Here is a 21220-nt window from a genome sequence, read left to right as displayed (position 1 = left end):
GGATTTTAATTGATTAGTTTCTTTCTCCATAGCTTAAATGTCCATCTTGATTGAGGCCAGCTAATGCAGCACAAGACAACTGAATCAAGGACTGTTTTATTTTTACTTCATTCATGGGATGTGAACATCACCAGCGAAACCAACATTTTTGCCCATCCCTGGTGGTGAGCTGTGTTCTTGAACCACTGCAGCCCATGTGTTGTAGGTGCACCTGCCATTGCATTAGGAATGAAAATCCACGATTTTGACCCAACCACACTGAAGGACTGGCTGATAAATTTCCAAGTCAGGATGGGTGCGTGTGGCCTAGAGTAAAACTTGAAGATGGCAACATATCAGTCCATCGGCTGCACAAAAAGTGTATATAACTGGGTCAATCCCTGATTGGAAGGCTGTGACTAGTGGGTCACTTCAGGACTGAAAACTGGAGATTTGGCCTTCCCATTGGTTTAAGTTAGCTGGTTTAAGTTAGCAGCTTGAAATCTATCATCTAAGGAACCTTGATGACTTGCTACACTGCATCTTGTAGATGGTACACACTGCTGCTACTGTGTGTTAATGGTGAAGGGAGTGAATGCTTATTGTGGTGCGTGGGGAGCAGATGATTTGTGGAGCTTCTTGGGTATTTTGGAACTGCATTTATCCTGGCAACTGAGAATTTGTCATCACACTCCTGATGATGAACAGCTTTGGGAGCCAGGAGGTAAGTTACTCACCGCAGAATTCCCAGTCTGTTCTTATACCACAGTATTTATATGGTTTCTTTCCTGGCCTGTATGGCTTAGCTGCATAATGAATGAATTACTTGGCCAGCAGAGGTGGTTTTTCACAGTGGTTTAGAATCAGTTTGTACAAGTAGTAGAATACCAGAAAGACGGGATGTTTTCCCAGACAGCAGTCATACAAAATTGTGAAAAACAGACTTCAAGTTGGAAAAGAAAGACTTGCATGTCTATTGTATCACATTTCTCAGAAATATGTTAAAACAATTTGCATAGAGTGCAATACTTCCAAGTTCTGACAGCCTGTAGCATGTCTGTGGGTGCTGGGTCAATTATAATTTTAATGGCTGAGGTCAATAGGTTTTTGTCAGGTATGCGGTTATAAAATCTCTTAACATCCACTGCAATAGGCGAACAGAACCCTGTCTAATGCATTAACTGAGAGCAACTTTCCTCAGAGTGTTTCATTAAAGGGTCAGCTTAAATTATTTGCTCAAGTTGCACAGTGGCTCAGTGGTTAGCCCTGCTGCCCCACAGTGCCAGGGACCTGACTTAAATTCCACTCAGGCGACTGTGTGATGTTTGCATGTTCTCTCCGTGTCTGCGTGGGTTTCCTCTGGATGCTCCGGTTTCCTCACACAGTCCAAAGGTGTGCACGTCAGGTGGATTGGCCATGCTAAGTTGCCCATGGTGTGCAGAGATGTGTTAGGTGGATTAGTAATGGGAAATGCATGGTTACAGGGATAGGGGAGGGGGGATGATTCTGTTGGGGGGGGGAATGCCCTTTGCTGTCCACCCTATGGGCTGAATGGCCTGCTTCCATACTGTAGGGATTCTAAGTCCTGAAGAACCCACAATCTTCCCACTGACAGTTGACCAAATTGCTGTTGACCTAAATCAAGTCAAAACTGTTGTGCAGCACCATCACTGTACTTCCTCATGGTGATTGGTATATTTTTGGAATTATGAAAATTAAGCTGGAGGAGGCCTTCCCAGCCATCAAGGCTGCTCTGCCATTGAATCAGACTGTGCTTAGTCTGATTGTAACCTCTCATTCACTTCTCTGCCTACTCCTTGATAGCCTTTTCACTCCCCACTTTGTGCAGCAAGAACCTATCCCCCTCTGCCTTAAAAAAATGTTCAAGATTAGATTCCCTACAGTATGGAAACAGGTCCTTCGGCCCAACCAGTCCACATCAACTCTTTGAAGAGTAACCCACCCAGACCCATTCCCCAACCCAACATTTATCCCTGTCTAATGCACCTAACGCTATGGGCAATTTAGCATGGCCAATTCACACTAACTCGAACATTTTTGGATTGTGGGAAGAAACTGGAGCACCCAGAGGAAACCCACGCAGAAGAACGTGCAAAACTCCACACAGACAGTCGCCTGAGTAGAATTGAACTCAGGTCCCTGGCGCTGTGAGGCAGCATTGCTAACCACTGAGCCACCGTGCCACCCATAAGATTCAAGGGCTCTGCTTTGTCGGGAAGAGAATTTCAAAATTAAAATCAAAAGAATCCGGATGCTGGAAAGCAGATTCAAAAACTGAAATTGCTGGATAAGCTCAGCTGGTCAGCATATATGCTGTCAGACTTGCGGAGTTTATCCAGCAATTTCCGTTTTTCTTTCCAAAGACTTTCAACCCTCTTTAAGAAAAAAGAGTTCTGCCTTGTTTCTGTCTTAAGTGGGCAACTCCCCTTCTTTTTAAATAGTGACCACCCCGAGTTCTGGATACTCCCTTTCCTGGAAACAAAATATGCTGGAAATCATAACAGCTGAGGCAGCATCTGTGAAGAGAGAGCAAGCCCAACATTTTGAGTCTCTTTATCAAGAGTCTACATGGATGCTGCCTGACCCGCTGTGATTTCCAGCACATTTTATTCTCAGGACAGATTCCAGCATCTGCAGTAATTTGCTCCTTCCTTTTCTTGTCAAGAACTCTCAGAATTGGATGTTTATCAACTCACTATAAATTTCATCACTTACTCATCAATAGCAGGATTTTATGTAGGTTAGCCATGGGGCACAACTGGTAGTGCCCTGAATTATACGGTTCCAGGTTCAAGTCCCACCACAGAGCTTCAGAGCAGAAATCAAGGCTGGCACTTTAGTGTGGTACCAAGAGAGTACTGCACTGCCATGGGATGCTTTTAGGTGGATGTAAAAGATACCATCACATTGTTTCAAAGGACGGCAGGCAACTTATCCCCAGTGTCCTGAGCAGTATTGATCTGTCAATCAACAATGCAGAAAGCAGGTTATTTGTTAATTATTTCCTAATAATTTGTGGGAGTTTGCTGAGCACAAATTAACTGTTGTGTTTCCTGGTTTACAACAGTAAACACTTCAACAAATGCTTAATAGCTATAAAGAATTCAGAGTTGTCCAGTAGTTATGAAAAGCACTAGATAAATGCAAGTCATTCTTTCCAGCTCAAACCTACTTGATCAGTATGAAAAATGCTGAACTAAAGTGTAAAATTGGTGGATCTGAGATCACTTCCTAAAGACTCCATGATTCAATCCCTGCAGGTCTCTGTTTCAGGTCTGACTGGTCCCAGGCTCATCTCCCACCCCTCAAGCACCTCCCCCCCCATTTCTCATTTTCAACTCTCTGACAGCTCTGGGATAGGTGATAACAGCGAAAACAGTTAGCCTTAATGCTACTGACATGCGACAATCACTTGACTCTTGTGGCTTCAGTGCTTGTTGGTCATAGCATGGCTGTGGGAAAATTGACAGGATCAGATGGTGAGTGGTGCTGCCATTGTTTGGCACTGTTTATGACGGCATTGCATTTTCCTGGATTAATTGGTGAGGATTAGTGTAGATAGGTTCAATGGCTAGCAGGTCTCTTCTATGTTGTATGACTCTAATTACTTCTCACAATTTGGTTTCTTTCTCGGGATCCTCTGATGTGAGTCTATTCAAGTATGACGCTGTCTCCCTGTCTGATATTTTGATTATAAAGTATCGCCACCTCAGCTGTCATTTTTTTCCTCAACCTGTGTTTGTTTGCAGATCCAGTATAAAAATGGTCAGTCTGTTGTCGAGGTGGATGGGCGAGCCAGCAAGAAGCTGATCACCAACCTGGAACCGGACAAAGAGTACTCCTTCGTGCTGACAAACCGTGGCAATTCGGTGGGAGGGCTGCAGCAAACAGTGTCCGCTCGCACGGCCCCTGCCATCCTCAGCGGCAAACCTTACCTCATCAAGAAGGTGGACCCCGACGGGACTCTGATGGTCAGGATGCCTGAGGTGGAGCCGGTGACACCAGTCATGTAAGAAAACCACAGAGTGTAAAATGTTCTTCACACTGCGTCACTCTGGTTTGTCAGAGGGATGGGATTGAGGGACTCTGGCAGAAGCCGGCCTAAACAGTTTGTAGCCTGAATGGACTGTGTCTACTCTCTGGCTGTTTATCACCACATGGGCGCTTCACATCCTTATATCACCCTGTCATCATCTAACTTCACTCGTGTATTCTGAGGGCTGCTGTGGCACAGTGGCAATGTCCCCATCCCTGGGCCAGAAGGATGAGGCTCCAGTCCCATCTCATTGAGATGTGTAATGGTATGCCTGTGCAGGTTAATTAAAATTATATATAATTGTGCTTTTCATCGTTGTAGATGCTGCTAGGTAATAACAATCAGGAGGCCATTGGTTGTCCCACAATGCTATCCCCTAACCATGCTACCCATCACCTTACACGTGGAAACTGAGGCCCATTGTTGTGGCTCAGTGCTTTATTTCTATTGGGATATGGGCACCGCTGGCATTAATTGCCTACCCGTCATGATACCTGAACTGAATGACCCTGCTAGGCCATTCCAGGGGACAGGTAAGAGTTGACCAAATTGCTATGGGTCTGGATTCGCACATAGACTAGGCAAGAAAGGACAGCAGATAGCCTTCCCCAAAAGGGCTGGAGGGAAGCAATTGAGTTTTAATGACCATTGATAACAAATTCACGGTCAATATTCTCAAGACAAGCCTTTGATTCCAGATTTTACTCATTGAATTTAAATTCCACCAGTCACCAAGTCAATTTGAACTTAACATTAGCTTGGGCCTCTTACCTACTGGTCCAGCTCCATTATCTATTCCAATGAATATCAACCAATGGAGCATGGTTCCAGGTTCAAACCTGGAACCTCCTGGTCTTCAGCATTGGATACCACCGTATATTTATCATTGGTACTAAAGCAAAGTACTGGAGACCCAAAATACAAACAGAAAATGTTGGATTACCCAGCATCTGTGGAGAGAGAAACCAAGTTAATGTTTCATTCATCATTGAGCAGTCGTGCAACCCTATCCATTTCTGCTATCGGACTGAAAGCCTGAAGCTCCTTTGTCCCCAGGATGATACATGCAGAGAGATGGCAGGCTGGGCATTGTGTACATAATGTACGGGAAGAGTAAGACTCTCACACTCCTGAGGCACAGTTTGGCAGGGCTTGAATGTCTTTCACAACGGAATAAATCTGATTGCCTGTGTCATCGTTTTGGAGTCACGAGTTGCATGTTTTTGCTTTGTGTTTCAGAGCCTACTATGTCATTGTGGTGCCATTGAAAAAGTCTCGTGGCAAGTTTGTGAATACCTGGAGCAGCCCTGATGAAATGGATCTCGAAGAGGTACATGGGCAAACTCAGTTTACAATAGCAAGCAGTCATGAGGCCAAGCAGCATGTACTCCCTCTGCAGTTTCTCCACCTTACTGATCCCTCCCCAACCCCAATATCCAAAAGGTCCCAATAACTTGGTATCACCAAAGAGTGTGTACGTGTGTATGGGGAAAGAGAGAGCATGTCTATCAACTCACACTTGGAGATCATCACTCCCGTCTTCTCCATGTCCTCTCATCCCCACACTCACATTGCACAGGGACTGTGAACCCTGGCTCCTTTCCCTCCGCCCAGACTCAACAGATTTGAGGTTAGCCCTCACATCCTACTGCAATGCCAGCCAGCCCAGCACACGTCACAGGTGGCACCTGAGGTGGCTCTGGACCTGATTATCACAAGGTATAATGTATTTATTCACTGAGCAATGAGGACAGGTACAGTGGGAAACCCAAAAGCCTGTGGCTTTTTCCGTCAATGCCAGGGCCCATTCAGCTGAGAGATTGAAACAGATCTTCATTTCTTCCAACATGAAATCAGTATGCGTGAGGTTACATAACAATGGGAGTGTGCTTCTCTACATTCTGCTGCTCAAATGCTGCCACTCTGGAATTAATCCAATTAAGCTACTGAGATAAATATAGTCCTGTAAAAGGGAATCTCAATCTTTAGGAGCAAAGGACAGATCCTGTCAGACAGGCAGTGAGTTGTGCTTTATGTGAAACCTGTGTCCCATGTTTCAGCCATGTCTCAAATATCTCCAAAGATCACAGAACCTGAGCGTGGGTTTACTCAAAGAGAAAAATATGCGGTCTCATTTTGAAAAAATATTCAATTTCGTTTTGAAAAATATGCAATCTTATAAAAAAACTACGCAATCTCTTTGAAAAAATATGCAATCTTATTGAAAAATACACAATCTCATTTTTAACAAAACTGCACGATCTCATTGAAAACTATGCGATCTTATTAAAACATATGCGATCACATTTTCAAAGGTGTGCACAATCTCATTTCAAAAAAACTGCCCAAACTCATTGAAGAACACTGAAAGAAACGAAAGAAACCTCTTCCACTCAAAAGGGGATAGGTACACCTTCTGAAAACTATGAAAATCTGTCTGTAATAGATTTGGTACCACCTTCATGCATTTGGTTCTGTACTGGTACTCTGTATGATTTATTGACCAACGGAAAACAACAAATATTCAATTTTTTTTTGTACAAATCTTTCGGTGCCTGCTCCTCACTCTATGTATCCAGGCTTCAGTTACTGTTGTCCGACTGATCAGGTCTCTCAGCCCTAACTCACTGTTATTTACTGCTCTCTCTGGTCTGTTCCATTGTGCCTGACAGCCCAGTCTATCTGTCCCACTACTATTCATTGATTACTGCCCTGTCTGGTCAATGCTTGTATTCCTGACTGTTCTATCCCTCTGCCATTCACTGTCCTGTAACTTATCATCAGTTGTGGCCCACTACTGCCTATTACGCTGGTTTCTGTTTATGCATTTGTTTCCACAACTGCACACTCCTGCTCACACACGGTCTTTTCCATTTCCACCGGTTCCTGCATTTGAGTGTTAAAAGAGCTGAATGCACATTGCTGTAAAGAATCTGAGGGAACCCTGTCCATTCCAGGTGTATCTAGCTGACTTCCTCACAGGTCAAACTTATATACTTTTCAGACATGTACTTATTGCACTTTGGTGCATTCTTTTGGTTTCATTTGCAAAGTCCCATGCTGCCGGTCCAGATAAGTTACCACTTTTCGATTGCAGCTACTTCACGATCTGACCCTGCGCCGGCGCAGAAGCCTCCGCCCCCGACGGCAGCTGGGACACTCCAAGCCCTATGTGGCGGCTCGTTTTGACATTCTCCCACGAGAGTTCATTCTCGGGGACCGGCGGTTTTATGGTGGATTTGAAAACAAGCCACTTGAGGAGGGTAACAAGTATGTGTTTTTCGTCCTGGGTGTTCTGGACATCCCAGAAGCGGTGAGTGAACATCTTCTGACAGAACATGAAACAAACATCTCCTACCTTCAGTAGTGACATCCATTTCCTCAGAACTCAGCCCATTCCCCCCTGCATTCTCATTTTCCTTTCCTTTACTCTCCTGTTCTCTCCTGGGGGTGAGTTAATGGAAGATCCCAAGCTTCTGTGTTGGGTAATCTGCAATGTGTCTCACATTTTACATCTGTAAGAGATAAGAAACATCATTAAAGAACTGTAGAATGAACCTTGCTCTGTCACTGGCTATGCTACACAATATCAGTAAACTGCATTTTTATGATGCCTTTAATATTACAAGACACAGCAGGCATTTCACAGGATTTCATGGGAAGATGATAAGCGTGTCATATTATCACTAGACTATTAATTCAGAGACCCAGGTAATGTTCTGGAGACCTGGGATCAAATCCCACCACAGCAGATGGTGGAATTTGAATTCAGTAAAGTATCTGGAATTGAGGGTCCAAAGATGACCATGAATCCATTGTTGATTGTCATGAAAAACCCATCTAGTTCACTGATGCCCTTTAGGGAAGGAAACTGCCCTCCTTACCTGATCTGGTTTACATCTGACTCCAGAGCCATGGCTTTGATTCTTAACTGCCCTCAGGACAATTAGGAGTGGGCAATAAATGCCGACCTAGTCAGCGATGCCCACATCCCATAATTGAGAAAAAAACTGAGAGTGTACCATGTCAGGTGATACATAGCAGATGATCAAATAGGTGTGTTTTACGGAGCATCTAAAAGGGAAGGTTGAGTAGAGAGATTTAGTAGTACTTCCAGAGATTAGGAATCAGGAAACTATTGAGCTGGCGGTAATGATGGAATAGTAAACATTAGACTTTGAACTAATTGTCTCCAATACTGCTGCCTGAAGTGAATGAAACCTATTGTTTACCATTACAAAATACTTGGTTAGTTTGTTCTTCATTTGAAGTTGAGTTTATGACATCGACTTGTTGACACATAGTCGCTAGTTAGATTTTTATTCCAATTTCCAGCTCTAGAAATCCAGGTAAAATGGAATCCAAGCTAGTAACTGATAACTCAGTATTGGCATTTGAGGATAGGTTCTAGTCTGACCTGGAAGACATAGAGTCATAGAGAGGTACTGCATGGAAACAGACCTTTCGGTCCAACCCATCCATGCCGACCAGATAGCCCAACCCAATCTAGTCCCACCTGCCAGCACCCAGCTCATATCCCTCTAAACCCTTCCTATTCATATACCCATCCAAATGCCTCTTAAATGTTGCAATTGTACCAGCCTCCACCACTTCCTCTGGAAGCTCATTCCATACACGTACCACCCTCTGCGTGAAAAAGTTGCCCCGTAGGTCTCTTTTATATCTTTCCCTTCTCACCCTAAACCTGTGCCCTCTAGTTCTGGACTCACCCAGGGAAAAGACTTTGCCTATTTATCCTATCCATGCCCCTCATAATTTTGTAAACCTCTACAAGGACACCCCTCAGCCTCCGACACTCCAAGGAAAACAGCCCCAGCCTATTCAACCTCTCCCGATAGCTCAAATTCTCCAACCCTGAAAACATCCTTGTAAATCTTTTCTGAACCCTTTCAGGTTTCACAACATCTTTCTGATAGGAAGGAGACCAGAATTGCATGCAATATTTCAACAGTGGCCTAACCAATGTCCTGTACAGCCGCAACATGATCTCCCAACTCCTGTACTCAGTACTCTGACTAATAAAGGAAAGTATCCTGTCACATGAATTATAAGATACAATAACAAAGCATTTTGCCTAAAATCATTTAACAGCACCTTCCAAATCAGTGATCCCCATCACAAGAAGGAGAAGAGGATCAGACACATGGGAATGCCACTACCTCTAGTTGCCCTCTAACTCACACACCATCTTGGCTTGGATCTGTACTTCACTGTCACCTGGTCAAAATACTGGAACTCCCTCCAATATTGTAGATGACCCTACACTAAATGGATGGCAGTGCAAAAAGGTAGCTCACCATCACCATCTCCAGAGCAACTGGACATGGGCAGTAGATGCCAGCCAAGCCAGCAACATGAACATCCCATGAATAAATAAAAACAATACAACACAAGAGCTCTAACAATATATATAGAGGTGAATTATGGGTGTCCCTACCCCCACAATGGACTTCAGCAGTTCCTAAAGATAACTCACCACCACCACCTTCTCATGGGTAATAAATGGTGCCGAGCCAGTGATGCCCACATCCTGTGAAATAATGTTTAAATTTGTACTGTTTTGCAAAGCGTCATCTTCATCTTACCTGATTCGCATAACTTTCCAGTCCATTATCCCTCATGATTAGCCAGCTTCCCTTTAAATGTGTCTACGTTAGTCATCTTAACGACTGCTGGCAGCAAGTCCTACTTTCTTACCACTTTCTTACCACTGACTGGGTGAAGAGATTCCCCCTGAACTCCCTGCAGGATTTATTAGTGACTTTATGGTACCCTAGCTTATGTCTGATCTTCGGAGCAGCTACAGAAGTTTTGACCAAGGCTAAATTAATTGGATCCTCCCATGCCTTCGGTGCCAAGCAAACTAGGAATTATTTTATATCTTTTAGTCCACCACTAGATAGCGCCGCACTGCTTTTTCCCATAACCGGTTTTTCATGTACTCTCAATTCCCTACATTTTCTTCAGATCCCTGAACGTGCCTACTTCCCGGCTAAATATTCATGGTGATTCTGCACCTCTACTCTTCTGGTGCAATAGAATTAAAAGGTTCTGAATCCTCTTATGTGAAGTCGCTTTTCTAAAATTCACTTTTACGCTGCTCACAATGAATAATAAGAATATTTCTCTCTGTACCAGATCGCTGTGAAGGAGTAAAGAAGTTTATCCCTACCTGTCCAATCTATTAGATAGAAACTGCTGTTATCATGTCAGAGTTTAACACACTTTTGTCAAATTTCCCTCACTGCATTTGTATTTTAACGTTAATAATGCTGTCACAGTACCAGAGTAATTTGTTTTGAGAATATAAAACAACCAGGTAAGAATATTACTGACTATATTACCTCCTGTCACTTTATGTTCTTCTGTTGCCAACACTGAATATTTCAGAATTGCAGATACTATCAGTATTTGGGAATTGTTCCTGAGCTATTCTTTCTATTGCTCACTGCTCTGATTTATTTTGACTTATTTGATTGCTTTCAGAGTGTACATGTGTGTGAATTCTCTGACTACCATGTTCTATGATTGTCATTACAGAAAATGTTTGCAGCAAGTCCTTACTCTGACCCCATCCTTTCAGCTGATCCTGACCCACAGCCCATTATCGATGGAGAGGAGGGTCTCATCTGGGTGGTAGGCCCAGTGCTGGCAGTGGTCTTCATCATCTGCATTGTAATAGCTATCCTACTGTACAAAAAGTAAGCAATGCACTGTTTGTAGGCTGGAGTGTTGGTTAGCACAATGTGGAATTATACAAGCCGCTTGGTTAATTGCTGCATAGTCATTCTTCTGGGCAACAAACACAGACACACACAGACAGACAGACACACACGCACACACACACAGACACACACACACATGCACACAGACACAGATATATACACACAGACAGACACACACACACGCACACACACAGAGACACATACACGCATACACACACAGAGACACACACGCACATACACAGACACCCACAGACACACGCACACATACACACACACACAGATATATACACACAGCCACACACACAGACACAGAGACACACACATACAGATATATACACACAGCCAGAGACACACACACACACACTTTTTGGGATTTAAACTGGGACTCGTTGTTGGTTGTGGCTATTGAGCTGGCCACAATCAACAGTTTATATTTATGTATCACCCTTAATGTGATTAAATGTCTAAAGCCATTCACAGGAGTTAAGTATGAAAGTAGAAAGTTGACTCAGTCAGAGAAGGCGACACTTGGAAAGGTAACCAAATCAAAGAGGTAGGTTTCACAACAGGACCTTAGAGAAAAATACACTGGAAGATTTAAAGAGGAAATTCTAGAGCTTGTAAAGACTGTGGTGCTGAGCAATGCAGATGAGAACTGATTTGGAAGGTCACACATCTTTGAGACTCAGCGGGCTAGAAGATGCAACAAGAGCTTACTGTTTTCATAGTAATTATTGTTTTAATACTGTGAGAGGCCTGAAGCAGTAGCTGTGTAAACACTGCTGAGGGAAGAATGGAAGCTTTACTAAAGGAATGTGTAGTTTTGGATGATGGTATTAATTAGACATCGCTGAATGATTGGATCTTGTTAGCAGTTCGACACATCTTAATGACATTCATCTAAGGCAGTTACTCGTTATAAACACATAAGTTAATTCTGTCTGGGAATCCTGTTTTGCATTTTGGGTCATTTTAATTTCAGATTGCAGTTAAAAATTATGCAACAGAATTAATAACTTCAGTGTGATTACTGCAATTTATTGTGTAATGGTGACCTGAGATTGAAAATTGGAGATAATCAGGAATGAATCAACATTACATTATATCAAACCTAGTTCTGTGGATGAAGTGTGCTGTCTTACTGCTCATGAAATACTGTTATTCAACAGGCCCGCAATCAGTATTATGGATATTTAAGGTAACCTCCAAACATTGATTAGACCATTTCTTTAGTCCAACCTCTTGGTGGACTCTATATTAGGTGACAGCACCTTTTATTTTAGTGGAACAGTCCATTTTCTGAGCTAGCTGTGGGAAAACTTTCAAAATGAAAACTGACAATATTTTCAAAGTGTCTTTCCTTTTCTGTTCCCCTCGTCATTCTATTCTTTATTTCGATTCCTATAACCCCAAACCTTTCTTTCCTTCATTGTCCCTCCTTCCTGTCCTGAACCAAACATTTTTCCTGTTTCCTGATATTGCCTCCTAATTCTTAGTAACCTCCCTGTTTCTTGCTACCTTACCTGATGAACCTGATAGGAAACAACTACCTCACACCAGCCAGGTTTGGATAACTAAGGAAGCAAGCCAACTTGGCAGCACTTTCAGACATGAAGTGTTTTTGTTTCATGAAGTGCAAGTTTCTCAATTTGCCCTATCTTGCTTTCTGGAGGTGGGATAATCGAGAAGTTATCTCCATATACATTCTCTTGGCAGAATGAGAGAGAATTTAAAAATCAGGCAATTAAACCTCCACCCAGTGCCATTAATCACCTGATATTAGTTGGTGTTTTCTGGCTGTTGGGAGTTGCTATTTGCCATCTCTAATTCCCTCATCTTGCTCCTCAGAACTCTGCCTAGTTGTTGCCTTGACCATATAGCAACACTTTTGCAGACTATTATTTTCCATAGGATCCTATTGAGAGTATATCACAAGCATGTGGACCTAGCCTGCTAGTCCTTCTGCATGATAAAAGGGTTAATAAGTGACAGGATAAAAACTGCACACAATATTCCAGATGCGGCCGCACCAGAGTCTTATACAACTATTAGTTGGTGTTTTCTGGCTGTTGGGAGTTGCTATTTGCCATCTCTAATTCTCTCATCTTGCTCCTCAGAACTCTGTCTAGTTGTTGCCTTGACCATATAGCAACACTTTTGCAGACTATTATTTTCCATAGGATCCCATTGAGAGTATATCACAAGCATGTGGACCTAGCCTGCTAGTCCTTCTGCATGATAAAAGGGTTAATAAGTGACAGGATATTGTGGGCTGCTCTATTGTGTATCTGAGTGTGTGTTGTTGAAGTTTGTATTAGTGCATTTACAAGGTTATTTTCTTTCTCTTATTGCATCCATCGTGGACAGCAAACCAGACAGGTAAGCATAACCTTGACGTTCTGTAACCATTTTCAATCCACCTGCAGAATTACAGAAGTTATTAATAAACAGCTTTTCTTTACAACTGATACAATTGGATTTATTTGTTATGCAATGGTTGCTTTTTACTTTTAACCAAAAGCCATTGTAAGTTACTCACGAGGTCTTACTTAAAACTCCAGATAATCACTACCTGACCCCTCAGCACTAGTAGGCATATTTGAAAATCTGTTTCTAGTACTTGAGTTGCAAGGTCTTATCCTTTGCTGGAAGTTACTCTGAGGATGCTGAATGAAGCACTATGCCTAATCTGCTGGAAGGGGGAGCTGGTTGTTCACCACTGTCTCAGGATGGAGGTCTCACCTCTGTCATGGCTGCCACCTTGGCCCATGTAAAATGAACTTTGTCTTCAACCTGAATCGACGTCCAATATGGCTGTCAGACGGCCAGAAATGTGGCTTAGGAGTCAGAATACCAAACCGCTGGGAAATAATGGGAAATAACAATTGTTTTACTTGGGAGCTGTCATGGTACATCCTACAAGGAAGTCATCGCGCTGAATCTTGGAGTCAGAAATGGAAATTTTCTGTGTTTAGAATCCTTCCCCATGTTTTGAATATAAATTCACACATAAATATGATCCTCATTTTTAGTGGCTGACTGCATTGATTTATGTTTATTTACCCTATATATATATATATCATGTATTAATATATAAAATTATTATTCTATTTAAATTTATAAATGTAAATTTTTGTTTGGAACCTATAAAGGTGAAGTCACCATAGTCCCAGAGGTTGGCTGTCTTATTAGAGAAAGACAACTTTATAATCTTGTTTCTTTACTAGGTCCTAACTTTCATATATTTGATTCCAATGACAGGAAACGTAAAGAAAGTGATCCCAGAACAAAGTGCCTTCTCAACAATGCAGAGGTGCCATCCCACCATCCCACAGACCCAGTAGAAATGAGGCGCATCAACTTCCAGACACCAGGTAACGATGAGCCTTTCCAATCGGCCGCACTGTGTAATGGCGTTATAGGAGTAATTGATAATGTGATCTCGTTTTACTCGTGAACACCACATTCACAGTTTGGTATTTCTCAGACTCCTTGAACTGTTGCAGAGCTCTGAACAAAGAAAGGTTACTGGAGGCCTCAAACATCAGGGGTTGGTGTATGTTTTGTTTCCTGGGTGTCCATTGCAAAGGGAAGAGAATTCCTTCCAGCAGAACAGAGGAATGCTTTTTTGAACCAGTAAACCTAAATTCAGGGAAGAATTGAGGAGGAAAAATTAATCTTCAGGGGCTTAATGTAAGTACATTTATAAGTAGATTTCCGGCAGGTTAAAAGACCAGAGTACAAGAATTTCCTTTTGCCCTCTGGCACTCTCACCACTCCCACCCCATGGACACATCTACACACCTCATTTCTCCCTCTGCTTTATCTTCAGTTTACTCTCTAAGGCGGACCAAGACTTTCAAACCTAGATTCTGTATCAATGTTGTCTCTACATCCTCAATCATTATTGATGGGGAGATGGAGCATCTATTCTGATCTTGCCAAAATAGTTTTACATCATAGAATTAAATTTGGACCTAGTCAGAACCCAGCATACAAGTGATTCATGGTTAATTGGTAAAAGTAGGAGGATCCCTTTGCAAATAGATTAATCTTTCAGTCCAAGTTTCTCATTGGATCGTGGGGACTGCAGACACTCAATGGATCTGAGACACCGTACTCCCACAGTCTTTAAGCTATGGATGTAAGTGTTAGAGCACAACCCTGATTTGATGAGAAATCTCACAGGCCATATTCAGGATGCCTTAGCTTCCAGCAGTTTAAATATTTATCACCACTTGGTCTTTTCAATGTTGCACTTGACAGCCTCACTTTTTCTCAACTTCAAAGGCTGGATTATTGTGGAGTGAGAGTCAAAGGTTGCCATGGAGATCAGTCAACCATATACACATTTGCACTGTTGGTGCATTGTGTTATAGAGATGCATAACAAGCATGGAGATTCCCCTTTCTGACTCCACCAGCCGTGGCACAGATCTGATGCTGACATAGCATCAGGGATCATTACTGTCAAGGATCTTAGTGTGACCTGATACATTCTCGACTCTGGATGTTTTGAATAATCTTGTTAGAGCTGGTCAAGTTCTAACACTATCTGGTTGCTGGAAAGAATCTCGATAGTATAATACCTTGGAACTGTTGGATTGGCAGAGTTGGTTATACAGGTGGTGATACTTTCTTGACCCCCTTCCTGAGGCTACCTCACATCTATACTTTCCCCTTTGTTTCTGTGGAACTGCACACTATACTGCCACATTCATTCATCATTTCTAACCTGGTCAAGGGTTTTACAGTATGGAAAAGAGTATTTGAGGATGGCCAGCTGAAGGTAAGTCCACAATCCAGAACATCATGGTGGTTATAGCCTCCCACCTTTAGCCTCGCGAGGTATTTCTGTGAACGGAAAGACGCCAACCTGTACCACCCTTGACTCTTTAGTGGCAGCATTCCCAAAAGCTGGAGTGACAAAGCTCCAGGAGCATGATGTCTACCTGACCTCTCAATCCAGGAAAGCTAGGCGGTGTGAGAGCCCATAAAACAGGTAAAGGAGAGTGGAAGTTTGCTATCCTTTAGGAGAGAGATGCAGTCATTTCAAATCTCAATTCTTAATCACTACCTTTCGCCAAAGATTGAAAGGTGTTCATTACTTTTCATGACTTCTCAAGATGGATTATCAGCTGATGCCTGGGAAATATGATTCATTAGCAAATGTCAATTCTTTGGTGATTAATGAAACAGCCACCCCCAGAAATTAGAGTTTTGTTCCATTGGGATTACTTTTGAGAAATGTTTGACAACCACAGTCAAGTCATTATTTTGGTCTCATTGTACAAACTGTAATGACATCATGGAGTGGTGATAAAACAGTTTTTACTCATGATCCTCTACAGCTTAGCTCCAATTCCACTGTAGAGGAGCTACATTAACAAGGAGATTGGAACAAAGTGGGAAAGTACCCAGAGTACACCCCTTTACAGTCAACCACAAAAAACCATCTCACCAGAGGAATAGGAATGGGGTTACCTCTGCATCTTGTTGATGTAGCCAAAGAGAAACTAAAGCACAATGCAAGATTTAACTTTCCAGAAAGATGCAGTTGTAGTGAAAGATGCCATTGCAAAGAATAATATTTTTATGCATCTTGCAAAGTTATTGAGCAAATCCATTTTGAGGCACATTGTGCTTTTCAAAGAAGCAATTGTGTTGGGTGCCAGGATGCATTGCCTACGTTGTGGTCATAAACCTGGAAACCAATTGATTAATCTCTAACATTACCTTGGGATGTGCAATGATTTGACATTTTTGAGGACTTTATTAATGATTAACATTAAATTTGATTAGAGTGTTCATCATCCAGGTTTGGTAGCTGGTAGTGTTTGTGCCTGGTGGGGAAATGATGTAGCAGGGAGCCACATAGGTAAATACAGACTTGGATTGTTCCATAATAGTCAATGGGTTTTCTGGCCTTGCATGCACATTGAAATTTAAGGAATTTGGTAATTGGTCCCTGTTTTCAGGTCTCATGACAGAACATCAGCTGGACTTAACCAAGTGTAAATAACCGTTTCTCCAGTTCCAACAAAACCAAGAATGGAATTGGTAGTATTGGCCATGGAAGCAGCACTCTGGAGTCTGTGACCCACCCTCTCCCCCAATCTACATTATGTGGTTTCTTCTGGAATTAATTGCAAAGAATTCACCCCGGGGTAGAAATCTATCTGGAGTTGGGGGAGACCTGAGCATAGTGATATGATTCAGATTGCTGTGTATCTCACCTGTCTCTTGTGTGTCAGTATATCCAGTTTATATGTACAGCACTCTATGGACGGTTGGTTCTCAGAGATCATGTGCCTCTGTTTTGATCCTTACTCCAGAGTTAATGAACCAGATCATGTAAAGTATATATACCCAGTAACCAGCAGCAAAAGTTGACCCAGACCCAGGTTCAGTGCCTGTTCTGTGCTGGACATTTTCAGATGGGCTAACAGAAGTGCTGCAGTTGTCTATAGTGTCCATCAGTTAGGGAATGGGAAGTCAGCAAGTGATCCTGTTCCTCATTAGTATACACTGAGATCTGATGAGGAAAATGGGCCAGGATTATGATATCCTCTGAGCTAACTTCCAGTTAATATTCAATTAAGTCTCACGTGTCAAAATATTGGAAGACATTTGACGTCGCTAGATCTGTGACCTGTGAAGAGTCAGCATCTTCAAAGAAGGAGAGGACGCAGCAGATGGGATAGGGAAAGGGTTGCCAACCTTCCAGGATTGATCTGGAGACTCCAGAGAAGTTAAAGATTAATGTCTAGGATACTGCCAGCAGGAACAGTCAAAATAATTTGAAGGGACAAGCATTGTGTGTATTTTAATTTTAGTTTTTAAAAAATTGGAGAAGGATATGAAACATAGGTTGCTAGGATACTCAGTTTGGAAGAGTATGCACTGAGACCTCCAGAAATATGTCTACCCAGGGTTGGCAGCCCTGCATGGGGATCAGATGAGAAGTAGTATTGAGAGTCTGACTGGGCTCCTGGCCAACCTTCGTCCCCATATCCTACCCCACCTTGGATCAGCTGATTTCAGACATTCTCTGGGTTTCTGCCCGAGTGACTGGGCCTCCCAGTGTTTCAGGCAGTCCCACATGGACACAGTTACAGCGGTTGTGTATTTTATTTTTAAAAAACACAAAGCGAGCCACTGGAGAGAGAAGAGAGCAAGAGGTAAGAAAGTCTTAACAAACAGTCAGAGGGTCAGATTGGAGTCTGACTGTTTACTCATGCATTTGTTTGTTTGTTTGAGTTCCTGTTTTATTTTCTGTTCTCTCCCTCCTTGAGTTGCATTCTGCCAACCTATAGGTTTAAGTGTGTTCACGTGCTGATGTTTCTTTTTCACAGAATCTGTTGTCAGCAGCCCCCTCAGTGAACCCGAATTTGCAAGTTAGTTCCCACTTGCACTTTACACCTCTTGTTTTGTTGACTTATTTAATTTTGTCATGTTTTGTTTCAAAATATAATATACAGATATAACCAGATCTATATATTATATATGCATATATAAAATCTGTGTTTCTTATCCACCTCTGTGTATTTCTTAATCTGTTTCTCATTTGAGGCTCCTGGCTGCTCATTGGCTAAGCTCTCAGCTCCTCACACGTTTGCATGCCTTTTAACTGTTTGTTTCGATTGTTAACCCTTTCCAGCCCAGGGTTGTCTGCAGATTTGTGGCTTCATCAGTTTCACCTGGTGGTCATATGCCCTTCGGGATCCGGGTGGGGGGGTTTGGTGGGGGAATGGTGTGGAGGAGAGGGGGCTGTTTCCTGCACCGATTTCCATATGTTGAATTAGGCAGCTAAAGACACTCAGAGGTTTGCAAAGGTTTTGTTGTAAACCTGTAGTTCAGTACAGATATCAGTTTTTACATTTCCCTAACCAGAAACTGACCTCCACTGAGGAAGAACTGAACCCTTGCTTTTATTTTAGAAACTTGCCGTCACATTAGACAATCATCTAATTAACCAACACAAGAATAAGGACTCGACTCTGTTTTAATATCAAGGGTATTATTAGACACCCTTGGAGTAGGTGGGACTTGAACACAGCTGTCCTGGCTCAAAGGTAGGGACACTGCACCTTCAGAACCCAATTGCTAGATATTTTCTAATCAACTTATTCAGAGATACCATTACACATCAATGAAGCAAAGAGAACTTGACCCCGCGGGGCTCCTATCACAGTGGAAGGGCCACTACACCTACACCACATGAGTCGTTAAAAACTTGATTACTAAAGCCTAATGAGCAACTCCCGATCTCAATCAACTCTGGAGCTGATCTGTTAGTCGATCGGTTGTGTTTTTGGGACAAGAGATTTTGCGTCAATTCTGATGAATTTGGATTCAGTGAACAAGTTGTATCCGGACCTCCAGAAAGGTCAACCTGTTACAGTCCAAAGGGTATTTCATATTTTCACGTGTTGCCTCAGTCAGAGAATTTCCACACATCTTACCTCTAATCCATCCATTTCTATTCTCCGGTTATTAATCTTCTTCCTCCTGTTGGAATGCTGCATTAGATTCCATTTGCCCATTGTTCTACATGAACAGATCAACCTGTCAGATGTACTTCTGAAGGTCAAACAATGCTGGAGAAGGATTACCACCATTTTCCACCATGCTAAAATCAATTTTAAACACACTCTTTTTGTTAAATAAATCATCTTTCCCCCTATACTTCCAAGTAAACATCTAATCAGTACTGAAATCAGTCATTCTAGCTCTCTCTTCACCAGAAGACCAGGTTAAACAGGAGCCCTTTTCTCCAGGCAGAGAACTTGACCATGCAACAAAATTTGATTTGGACTATCCCTTTCAAAGATTTATTTTTAAAACCAGAATTCGCCCCCAGAGGGAAATCCTCATTAAAAAATGAGGTGGACCTCATGTGTCATTTTTGCAAATTTCTCTGTTCTTTTCTGGGTGTGAAATCAATCAAATCAACGCAAATGGTTTGGCAGTTCCAAGCTGGAGTTATGTCCGACGCACACTGAGGTTCTAGCTGTGGTCCTTTGCAAGACATTGCGCTAACATAAAAATCATTGCACCAGAAGTAGGCACGGCCTGCAAAACTAACCACTCCCCCACATCAAATTAATCATTGTCTGTGCCCACATGCTGATCTTCAAGGAGGCTCTTAAAGTTACAATTATTTTTAAGCGCAAGAGTAATAATTGACATGTTTTAAAATGTTCCATTATTTTTTTTAAAACTTACATAGACTGGATGTGACTAGAGATGAGTAACTGTGAAGATTTTTGTAAATGACATTTTCAGTTACAGTATTTTAAAGTCAAGTGACAGAACAGACAATCTGAACCAAAACCTATTTTCAGCTGAATCAATTAACCTCCACTAGGTTGTCATCCTTAAGTATATTGAGGAATATTTTTGAAAGCAAAATAGTTTTTTTGCTCCTAAATTTTGTAAACCTCTGCACTGGTTCACAGCAGATTCTCTGTTTTGTGATTAGGTTGAGCCTGTGTTCATTGAAGTTTAGAAGCCTCGAAGACAATTTTTTTTGAAAACACATTAAGATAAATTGACAGGTTGAATGCTGAGAAGATGGTTCACCTCTTGAGAGAATCAGGAACTGGGGTGGGGTGGGAGGGCAATGGTTTCAGGGTAAAGCATCTACCATTTAAAATTGACATAAATTATATCATCCCAACAGTGTGGGTGCAACCATTCAGCCCATCAAGTCCAGACTGGCCCTGCAAGAATCCCCACCCAGAACAACCCATCCTATCCCTGTGTTTCCCATGGCTAACCCACCTAGCTCTCATATCCCTTGGGACTATGGGTAATTTAGCACAGCCAGACCACCTGACCAAGGGTATTTCATATTTGGACTGTAGGAGGAAACCAGAGCACCCAAAGGAAACCCACGAAAACACAGGGAGAATGTGAAAAAAAAACTCCATGTAGACAGTCGCCCAAGGCGTGTGTTTGAACTCAGGACCCTGGTGCTGTGAGGCAGCAATGCTCACCATTGAATCACTGTGCTAATTTAGGAGGGGTTCCTTCTCTCTAATCTTTAGAATTCTCCATGATAGAGAGCATTGGAGGCTGGTTATTTAATGTAATCCAAGTTAGACAGACTTTTGATGAATGAAGGACTTAAGGGTTTGGGAGCCAGGCAGGAAAGTGGAATTGGATCAGCCTCTGCTCAGACCAGCCACATCATACTGAATGGGGAACCAGGTTCACAGAGCTGATTGGTCTGCTGCTCCTGTTCCTTACATTCTTTGATGATACTCCACTGAGTGTGAACAAAAACCTGAGCGAGAAAATGAAACTCTGAAACCAGTACAAGTTTGAGTACAATTTCTGCCTGTTTCACTGATCTCATTTCTCTTTTCCCCTCATTTTCATTCCCTGTTGAATACTCATGGACTAATACACACAGGACTGTTAGTGCAACCTAG

The 21220-nt window shown here is 42.3% G+C and overlaps 1 protein-coding gene across 18 annotated transcripts in view; it reads left to right on the top strand.

Annotated features, from left to right (window-relative positions):
• The window catches only part of LOC122565203 (receptor-type tyrosine-protein phosphatase S-like), a 210088-nt gene that overhangs the window by 95604 nt on the left and 93264 nt on the right, over nt 1-21220 (top strand). For 12 of the 18 annotated variants that reach the window (XM_043720928.1, XM_043720933.1, XM_043720934.1 and 9 more), the window contains 7 exons: nt 3750-4009; nt 5276-5366; nt 7134-7349; nt 10598-10758; nt 13150-13161; nt 14044-14156; nt 18137-18178. In XM_043720928.1, the coding sequence (XP_043576863.1) occupies nt 3750-4009; nt 5276-5366; nt 7134-7349; nt 10598-10758; nt 13150-13161; nt 14044-14156; nt 18137-18178 (895 nt within the window). The remainder of the gene's footprint in view (nt 1-3749; nt 4010-5275; nt 5367-7133; nt 7350-10597; nt 10759-13149; nt 13162-14043; nt 14157-18136; nt 18179-21220) is intronic. The other 6 variants (XM_043720941.1, XM_043720940.1, XM_043720944.1 and 3 more) reach the window with 3 other exon arrangements.

Source organism: Chiloscyllium plagiosum, chromosome 31, assembly GCF_004010195.1.
Source record: "Chiloscyllium plagiosum isolate BGI_BamShark_2017 chromosome 31, ASM401019v2, whole genome shotgun sequence".
Classification (NCBI taxonomy): Eukaryota; Metazoa; Chordata; class Chondrichthyes; order Orectolobiformes; family Hemiscylliidae; genus Chiloscyllium; species Chiloscyllium plagiosum.
The sequence above is the reverse complement of the archived record's forward strand: the minus strand, read 5'-3'. Positions and strand labels throughout refer to the sequence as shown.